This window comes from Nymphaea colorata, chromosome 4 (genome assembly GCF_008831285.2).
Source record: "Nymphaea colorata isolate Beijing-Zhang1983 chromosome 4, ASM883128v2, whole genome shotgun sequence".
Classification (NCBI taxonomy): Eukaryota; Viridiplantae; Streptophyta; class Magnoliopsida; order Nymphaeales; family Nymphaeaceae; genus Nymphaea; species Nymphaea colorata.
Window position 1 is genome coordinate 5,708,369 of NC_045141.1, and position 10,279 is coordinate 5,718,647.

The window sequence follows — 10,279 nt, forward strand, 5'->3', positions numbered from 1 at the left end:
GAGCAAGATCAAGTGGCACTAGCCAGGTAAGGTTAAGTATTTGCTATCATGTTGGTTTAAAAGAAGAAATCCAACATTTTTCCTGCGGCTTATATATACATACATATATACATATATATATATATATATATATATATATATATATAGCAGTAGAATTCGACTGCTATCTTGATAAGTGTGTGAAGGGAGTGGAATAGTTGGGTCAGATGCTGCTGATTTTGGCCCATAAGTTTATCTTCATCAAATTTAAGTGTTTTTTATTTTTGACGAAAGTCGATTTCTTTCTTTTCATTTTTGTCCACTTGTGTGCCGCTCAGCATACCTTCTTTAGATGCCTCGTATTTTAGCTTCTTTTTTTCTCCAAACTGTGATTAGTTTTTCTAAATAAATTATTTGATTTAAATTTTTAATGGTGTCTCAGCATTAATTATTTTTCTCGCTTTACATCATTAAAAAATCAAATGCCAATATTTTAAAACACAGTGTTATAGGAGAAATTATATATATATATATATATAATAAAAAAAAATATAATATATATAATTTTATTGCAGTCAAATCATGTCAGGTTAAGTATGTTCTTTTCTTTTAATTTCATTACTGTCAAGCGAACCTGCGCCAAACATGGGCTTGGATCCTGATGGCTGGGGTGAGCCAGGCTTGAGACTTGATGGCTAGACCGAGCCCAGTTATACATTCACATGTTGTTATTGAACTTTTGCCAATCAAGTCAATTGCTGAGAAACAGGTGACCCAGGAGGGCCTGCTTCCTTATAAAACAACCGATGCCAAAAGCCTCATATGGACTTCTTGGTGTGATTTCTTAGAATCTTACACTTTGCAAAAATTTCATAATTTCAATTCTTTCAAATATCCACTTGAATTAAAAAGACACACTATAAAATGCATGATTTATAAATTATTCGACTATAAGTAGTTTCCATATATTTTTTTCAAATGTACGCAGGTTTTTCAGATTTTGGGTATGTGTTTTAAATTTGTGAAGATGATTAAATGCATATTAATGACATAAATATGAAAAACAAAACTTTGAAGATCGCTCAAATAATGGCCAGCTTGGGATTTTATCGTATCAGCTAATTAATCGGGGCCTTTGTGCATCAATTGATGGATATAAAACAAAATAATATTTGAAATTGTTTTTAAAATTTTTGTAAAGGAAAAAGGTATTTTTTATCTGTATCGATTCAAGCCAAAGGACATTGCCTTCTGTTTGACCTAAACAGCATCGCATTTATCATTTATACAAGGTACGTGCTGGTATTCACATAATTGATTTTTGTTTTCAATTACGAAAAAAAATCAAATGAGAGAGATGGTCATCAATTTGAGAAGTTTAAAACAGCTAGACAAGACTCTGTTGATGCATAAATTAAACAAGAGCGGCAATGAAATGACAACACACATATTTAACCAAGATAATTAATTACAATTTGTCACCGATTTTCAGTAACATTATCTATACACGTGTTATCTTTCCCCTAAAACGGTTGCTTCACTCCTGCAGCAGATGGAGTGCTGGACATGAGATAATTGTCAACATTTCAAGCTTGGAGAGGCAGGTGATCCGTTCCTGTGCATCCGTGGGACATGTTGTTTCATTTTGTTGTGGAGTAATATTATTGACGTCCACCAGAGACTTCAGATTGGGTAACTTAGAAAGCCATAGTCTTCTCAGTTTGGGGAGGCATTGCCAGTGGCCTCCCAAGCAGATGTCCTCAGAGAAAGAGTATAGTTACAATGTCTCCAGTTGGAGAGACCCCACACCCACTGAGGCAACCCATTGCCACTTCCATACACATGCAACGTCTCCAATTTAGGCAAGTCACCAATCGTGTTGAGACCATCACAGTCAGAAATATTCAAGGACTTCAACAAAGGCATGCTCAGCAATGCACAGAATGTTGGGCATTCTCTGACCTGCAAATTTTCCAATGATTTAATTCCTATCACAGTTGCCAGCAATGGGCAACGTTCCAGGCATAGTGTCCGCAGGTCCACATAGTTGGTGTCCAAATACCACACTGGCCTATCTCTTTCATAATCACAAATTGCCAACCTCTCTATACCATGTGGAGGTTCCAAAGCCTCCAGCAAACCCCTCTCTTCAGAAGCACTACCCACTCTGTCATCATCTCCCACCTTGAAGTACAATTCCACACCATTCAGTTCATGCCTCTCCTTGAGATGTACCTTCTTTGCATCGATCACTTTCACCCTTCCTCCCCGCAAACCTTCAATGGACAATTCCCCCTTTAGTTTGTTCAAGTCTTTTAGTTCATTAATATTTCAACCTCTTGTCTTCCCTTTGTCATCGCATACCATAAACCTATGCAAGGTCTGTAAATTGGTAAGCTTCCCCAAGCCTTCAGCTACAAATTCCAAACACTTTGTTCCTTTCAGCCCAAGATACCTCAAGTTCACAGTTGCCCATTTCCTTGGGCAACTCTTCAATATCACTATGACTTAAATCCAATGTTTGCAAGTTACGGAGCCTGCCGATTGAACTGGGCAAGGGTCTCACTTTAGAATAGCTGAGATCGATATATTTTAGAAGTGAAAGGTCTTCAATGGACTTTGGCAACTCATGAATATCCTGACATGCCCTCAATGACAACACCCTCAACCACTTGAAATTGGTTATGTATTTAATATAAAACAGAGGCAAGTGTAACTTGGAACCGGAACCGGAATCCGATTTTAAGTATATAATATAAGGCAGAGGGAAGTCTGACTTGGAATCAGCCAACAATGTGCACACCTTATTTGCTGTTTCCAAGGCATTAGGCTTGTGTCCCTCTGCATCATCGTGTACACTAAGTAATGACTTATGGTGGGTGTGCTCAGTAGCGGAGGCATGGCTATATTCCCTTCCATCTATATATAAGGCAAGGTCATGCAAAATGTTATGCAACGTGAGATGAGTGCCCTCATAACCATATCCACGTGCTTTTTCAATCAAGCATCGGTTCATCAGATCATCAATGTATTGGTTTGCTGTCATTTCCACATCTATGCCTTCCTTTTCCTCTATCAATTCATGCACCAACCATTGCCAGATCAATCTCTCCCTTTCCATCTTATAATCCTTTGAATAAATGCAGCAATATGCAAAACAGCTCTTTAAATAATGCGGCAAGTCATCATAGCTCAGCATGAGACCTGAAAGAACTTTGCCACCGATTTCAGCTGCAGACATCTCCCATTCCCATATCTTACTACCCTCCACGAATTTCCAGTCTTTTGTATGCATTTCTTGGTACGCATCATCGACCCTACCGTCTTAATCACAAGCAGCAACCCACCACACTTCCTTACTATTCTCTCTCCAACATCTCTGATCCTATGCAGCACCAAATCTTCTTCTGTTTGGCTTGCCTCCTTTAGAAACAACTCCCAGCTTTGGTCAAAACTAAATTCTGGTAATTCATGGACATAAGAAGCACACATCCCTTTCGATACATTTTTCTTTCTACTGGTAATCAAAATATTGCTCCCCATTGCACCTGCCATCAATGTTCCCTCTACCTCTTCCTCCCACCATTCTAGTTCCCACACATCATCTAGGACCAACAAAAATTTTCCTTTAAGAGCTCATTCTGTAATTGTGTGCACAACTCACTCATGGAACAATAAGGGTTTTCTCTAGATCCCTTGCACACTTCCCTTAGTATCTGCCGCACCAAAACCTTACGGTTTTGCCTCTCCGAAACACAAACCCACCATCTACATTTTCCAAAATGTTCTTTGACTTCTTTAAAGACCATTTTTGCAAGAGTTGTTTTGCCGATTCCACCTTTTCCTACAATAGAAATAATAGAAATACCACCCTTCTGTGCCTTACTACTTTGTATAGAGTCATTCGACCAGAGCTTTTCTACTATCACCTTTTTATCATCCTCCCTCCCTGTAGGTGGTTGTACACCCATGTGATGGGTTGTCTCTCGGGGGTTGTCATGTTCACCACGAACAGGACCCTCACTACCAATATCTCTTGGTGTTATTTCGAGCACATCCGCCATTATCTTATTTTTTTATATTTTCTCAAGCTTTTGGCTGATATTTTTAATATCAATTGCAAGGTTGTAGGAAGCAGATACATGTTCCTTAAAGCAAGAGCACAGAATGGTCCAGGGCTTCCTTACCTTGTTCCATGAAGTTATAGAATGCTTGTCCCTTTTGCAAATTGCAATTGTGCTTTGGTATCCTTCGATGATACATGTTCCTTAAAGCAAGAGCACGATCGAACCCCTTTCCCCTCTCATTTTGACAAAAAAACCACTCTTTATGCGGCATTTTTGACCATTTTTAGTGGGCATTAGCCCTGCCCACATCAGAAAATGTTTTCTTGCAGGCCTAATGGCCAATCCCACCTATTTCAATCCTATTTCTTTTACAAAAAATTTGAAAAAAGGTCAAAATTAGTTGAAATTCCTATGAAAATGTTATAAAATTTTAAAAAAAAATTGAATTTTGGGTTTTGGCTCCAAAATCCTTTATAAATACCCCCCACATCCCCCCTCTTGGGCAAGAGTTAGCCCTTGGAAAAACTCTAGTGTACTCACTTAAAGACTTAGAGTTTTTCCCTTAGCTCTCTCTCTCCCTCTTCCTCTTTCCATTTCTCTTCTTTCTCTTCAACTTGGAGCAAGCTACAACTCTCTTGGAGACATCATCTTCATTATTTTGGAGATTATTTCAAGGTAAGTCCAAGATAATTTCAAGTATGGTTGTTCATTTTCTTAAGTTATTTCTTATTAGAGGTATGTAATCATCATCCCTCTGATTTCTCTCTTATTTTCTTTCTTTTCATCTTCATCTCTCCATGACCAAAAGAGATAGCACTCAACTTCTTTTTATAGACAAGAGGCTATGCTCAAGTGCACCAAGAGTATGGAAAGATGAGATGATCTTTCATTTCATGATTGAATCATGTTTTCTCTTTTATTGAATATAGCATTGTTTTTTTTTCTTCATTTTCTTCTCATCTTCATCTCATGACAAAAAGAAATATCACTCAACCTCTTTTTAGAGAAAAGATGCTATGCTCAAGTGCAACAGGATCATAAAAAGATGAGATGATCTTTCATTTCATGATTGAATCATGTCTTCTCTTTTATTGAATGTAGCATTGTGTTTCTTTCTTCCTTTTCTTCTCATCCTCGTCTCTCCATAGCCAAAGGAGATAACACTCAATCTCTTCTTAGAGATAAGAGGCTATGCTCAAGTGTACCAGGGGAATGAAAAGATGAGATGATCTTTCATTTTATAGTTACATTATGCCCTCTCTCCTAGTTGAATCTTTCTCTTCCCATCATCCTCTCTCTCTCTCTCTCTTTCCTTCCTTGAATATTGTCTATATATCATCCACGCATAGTTGCTTGGATTTCCCTTTTATATGTGAACATATGGTGAGAATGAGAGTGTGGTTAGGGGTTTTTTATTTTTATCTTCATATCAACTTTTGAGTTTGGGACTTGTCCAACCCGAGGAAAACCCTCACAAAAATATACATGTTAATGTGCATTTGTATGTCATTTTGTGCTAGTTTCCTTTCTAATCATCCAATTAGGTACCCTAATGAGTGCCTCGTTATATTGCTTGATTTTCTTCCATACCCACCGGTGGAAGAAAAATATCCCTTGTGACAAACCAAATAATAACATTCCATATTTATATAAATCATATTTTCTAAAACATTTTTAAAAGAAACCTTCTAATGCTGCCTTAGCGACTTAGCTTAGACTCTTGCATGAGTCCAAGCTCTCCTCCGGCTCACATTAAACTTGAAGTTGGTAATTTTAAGTTATTCCTTGATTTCTAAACTTGTGAAGGCACACATGTATATACATATTATATATATCCATGTGCGCATAATGATCTCCTTATCTTTCTCTCTCTATGCTTTCATTTTCCATTTTACAAATTTTCATATGTGCATGAATGTGTATGCATATGTGCTCTATTTCCTCTCTTTCAAACATTTTATTCCTCTTTTCAAGACAAATATCTTCCCATACAGAATTTCCTATACATTCCCATATATACGTATGTATATTTTTCTTTTTCTTTTCAAATCAATACATCTTTTTCTTTTAAACTTTTATATATGTGTATATGTAACGGAATGTACACATATGTGCATGTCTTTCTCTATCTCTCTCTCTTTCTTTTCATTAGAGTGTTTTATCTCTTGTATTCTTTTTAACATTATCCTCTCATGATTTTTTTTATTTACCGACTTCATTAAGACCACAAACCAAGTAATGACCCAATATTGGAATCATGCTTGATGGTCTACAATCCAATCTCCTTTCAACAAAAAAACTTTTACTTCTTACATACGATAATTATAAAAACAAAAATCTTAGATGTATGTTGTAGTAGGAATGAATTTAGATGAATGTTGTGGTAAGAATGTTTTACATTCTTCCAATCATATAGGATGAATGTATCCATGCCTTCACCTTCACTCAATATCACTTATGATCACAAACACCACTCCAAAGAACTTAAGCAAGATGAGATGAAACTCTAACTAGGTGGTAACTGAATTAGAACAAAATCTCAAACCTACTTAAAGTCTTAAGAGAACACTAAAATGACTTCAAAATGATTTCTCAAACTTTCCAAAGGATATTTTCCAATTTTAGTGTTCCCCAAAATATTTCACATTCTCAAGCAACTCTTCAAGAGTCTTTTTAAAAGTTTGATACATCAAACTTTCAATATTTTTCTAAACCGCATATAGAATAAAAAAGATGTTTAAGTTAATCTAAATTCGTTGATCCTCGTACCGATGATAAACATAGCCCTTGGGTTGATTACCCCCGGTAAAGGCGCCGGGAATGGTTGATCCTCGTACCGATGGGCGAGTCCCTTTCTTTCTTATTTCAAAACAAAACCTTATTTTTCTGGAGCACTCCAAAACCAATGAAAATTTTGGGATGCAAACACCTTTCTTCTCTTTTCCCAATTTTTCTAGTTTCCCCAATGATTTAGTCAGAGGCATTAGGAAATTGACACATAAAGATGATGCTCCACCTTGATGTGGAACTCAGGAAAGCACACAGCTGAAGGTTGATAGAAAAAAAACAAAAAGGTGAAAAAAAAATCACAAAAAGATGAAGAAGGAGCTAGGCATTTGCCTGGGCTTGGTAGGGTCCTTCCCTTTCTTAGCAGCTCTCTTCCCAGCTCCGTCGCTCCCAGAGACCTCCATCTTTGTTCCCATCCTGAAATCACAAGTTACTCCATCTGATCTCCCAAAAACCTCAAAAAAAACCATAGGAAAACAAAATCTGATTTCCTTGTGGTGGGCAATGGTGCTACCTTGTGTCGAGTTCCAGACAAGGAAGAGAGTTATGGATTTTTTTTTTTTTTTGGCTTCCTTCCTTTATTGCCTTCTCCAATCATCTTGAGACTCTTCATTTCTTTGCGGTCTTCTTCATTGATTTGATCCTTGTGTGAAATTTTTGGAATAATTTTTTTTATTTCTTTCATAAATTTCCACTTCTGTATTTCTTCACTCCTATCAATGGCTTTTGTGATTGCAATTGGATTTGGTGTTCTTTTCCCTTGTTGCAATCGATTTTTTTCTCCGACCTGCTGAGTATATGTTGATTGATTATTAAAATTGGATGAAACCAAAGCGGATTGAGCCGATGGATGAAAGCAGCTATGCTCTTCCGCCGTTCTTTCCAATCCCAATGTATAAAAACAAATTCAAAATTAGCATACAAATTCATGAGATCACGATGCATAAAAGATTCATGAGTAAAAAAAAACCATAATTTTACTTCTTAAAAATATGTTTAAAAATGTGACCTTTTTAAACAACAAAAATTTGGTTGAACATGCCTATGAGCTGATTGTTCGCACCCCACTTATCACGGCGTGGGTTGGGAAGTTTGCAAGTGAAGCAGGAAAAATTAAGTTTTTCTTGAAAATAGATTTTAAGTGAAAGGGAACCTCCCTTGCCACCATTAATGGGGGTAATCGATACGAGATCTGAATTTTCTTAAGCTTGACAAGTTGTTTGTTTTTCTGCACCATGTGTGAGGATTGGAATTCAGATTTTTAAAGTTCATTTCAAGCAAAGACTTGGATTTGATTGAAAATATTTCTGTACTTTAAAATTTTGAAGATTGGGAGTTCATCCTTGAAAAGTAATTTTTTAATTAATCATTGATTTTTAGCAATTGAGCCTTGAGTTGATCCCAAAAATTGCAATTTAGAAATGGAAATTGAGAATCAGAATATTGGATTTTGAATCAAATTGGGGATTGGGTAAATTTGAAGCTTTGTTCTTGAAACTAGGATCTTGGAATTGAAAATTGAAAGTTTGACCTAGACTTTAGAATTATAAAGACAGTTTGGAATTTTAGGGTTTGAAATGTGACTTGAAAATTCTTGGAAGCCTTGGACCCAGAATTCTGTTTAGAAGCGAAAATTGAATTTGGAAAAATTGGATTGAATAGTTCAAGTCAGCTGAAATTTTTGAGAATTGGATCTTTGAGATTGAAATTTTGGGTTCAGAATGGTTGGAACTCGACCAATTCAGAATTTTTGAAAACATCTTTGGTTTTAAGGTTTTGATATTTGGATCTAGTTTTGGTATTGTGAGAGATTTGATTTGATTAGGTTGGTTTTGATCTTGAAATGAGATTAGAAAATTGGAAATTGAGAGAACAAGTCTAGTTTTAGGAGAATTTTCCTGATTGGAAAAATTGGAATTTCGATTTTTTTTTTGAATTTTATTCAAGGTTATGAAAATTTGTTTCAGTAGATTTTTGGATTTGAAAATCGGTTTGATTTTGAGAAATATCCAATGGAATCATTTTGAAAGTTCAGGTTTTATGTCCATGTTGAAAATTTTGTGCTTCTGCGTCAAAATAAGCAAGGTGGTCAAGTTTTTGTCATAATATGACTTAATCATGGTAGCAACTCCAACTTGATTCACCAAGATTTTAGTGAATATTAGGGGGTGCATTCATGAAGTGAGTCCATGTATGTATGAAATAAACTATATGATATTCATGCTTGACTTTATTTCTCTCCATGCATAATTAAATTTGATCTCACATACACATAGGTCCATCATGGAGGTGGAAAATATAAGATGTTCCCTAATCCCATCCTTGATGTGGAGGAGGTGTTTGGAGTTGCTATCTCTGAGCTTAGGTTTTGAAATTTTAGTTTTGGAAATAGGATTTCAAAATTCATTTGATAGGCTGATTTCAGCTCATTTTTTACTAGATCCTAGGCAAAAGGAATTCATTTGTTTAAAAATTTGGATGAATTGAGCTTTGACAAATTTTCTCTTTGGGTAGCAATATCAATTTTGTGAACTCCTCTAGGATGAAACATTTTGAAAAATTGATTCTTGAATTTTGATTTTGGAAATAGCTTGACTATATTGATTTTGGAAAATGGCATGATTTGGGAGATGGTTGGATTTTTTGAAATAGGTATTGCCGAATGGGTTTTGTAGAAAATTGAATTTCTTGTGTCATTTTGGACTTGATCAAAGTCTTTGTTAATTGCTGATTTTCAAAATCATGGTAATTTCTGAAAATTTCACCAACACACTAGACAGAAGTGTCGGTGTAAGGTATCATTGGCATGACCTAAACATAGGTAAACATTGACTATTATCAACGTCCTCTCACATCGGAAATAATCTATTATTTCGAACATGTTAGTGGCCTGCGATAAGAACTCTACTGACAGCAGGATAAGAATCTACTGACAGGACAGTCCATTGGTAAAATATGACTTTTCATCCATTTAAATAATTTGGTGGACACTTGATGAGTGGCTAAAAAGGCTGGGGACGAGAAACATTCAAATATCTAAATAAAATAGTCAAATAATCAAAATAATATTCTACGAATAAGTGTACTTGAATTAGAGTGGTTCAAATTTGACACGAAAATCCGGCCACAAAGCGCTGGAATCCGGTGATAACAAAAATTAGGGTAAAATGGGGGTTTTGTAATTGTGTAGACATTTTATATAAATTACTAAATCAAGTTGAAGGTACAAGGTGAACAAACATTGTTCCAAAATTTCACGTTGAAACCTGATTCCTGGCTTGCCGCAACAACCATGGAGAGCCTCCATGATCCACCTTGGCTAAAGTTTAAACAAGGGCACTTGCAGAGTGATCTAGGGACAGTCATCATCTCTTGGCTATGAGGGAACCCTTTACAAGCAGATGACAAGCTCAGCAGTCTGCTCTCACCTATGCAGGGGCAGAGCC

General features: G+C 36.0%; 1 protein-coding gene across 1 annotated transcript; it reads right to left on the reverse strand.

Annotated features, from left to right (window-relative positions):
* Nucleotides 1-1,695: 1,695 nt before the first annotated feature.
* On the reverse strand, nucleotides 1,696-4,043 carry LOC116252618 (putative disease resistance protein RGA3). The gene is made up of 4 exons (XM_031627001.1): nucleotides 3,644-4,043; nucleotides 3,184-3,584; nucleotides 2,783-3,109; nucleotides 1,696-2,274 (listed from the first exon to the last, which is right to left on the reverse strand). The coding sequence occupies exons 1-4, from the start codon at nucleotides 4,041-4,043 to the stop codon at nucleotides 1,696-1,698; spliced, it is 1,707 nt and encodes a 568-aa protein (XP_031482861.1).
* Nucleotides 4,044-10,279: the final 6,236 nt, after the last annotated feature.

What these genes read in the sequence shown, in the direction of transcription:
- LOC116252618 (XM_031627001.1), bottom strand. Translation starts at nt 4,043, where the DNA reads ATGGCGGATGTGCTCGAAATAACACCAAGAGATATTGGTAGTGAGGGT. An exon ending in CGGTGGCAAAGTTCTTTCAG is followed by an intron (nt 3,110 to 3,183) that starts GTCTCATGCTGA and finishes ATTTATTCAAAG; the next exon opens with GATTATAAGATGGAAAGGGA. An exon ending in CCTTGGAAACAGCAAATAAG is followed by an intron (nt 2,275 to 2,782) that starts GTGTGCACATTG and finishes AACAAACTAAAG; the next exon opens with GGGGAATTGTCCATTGAAGG.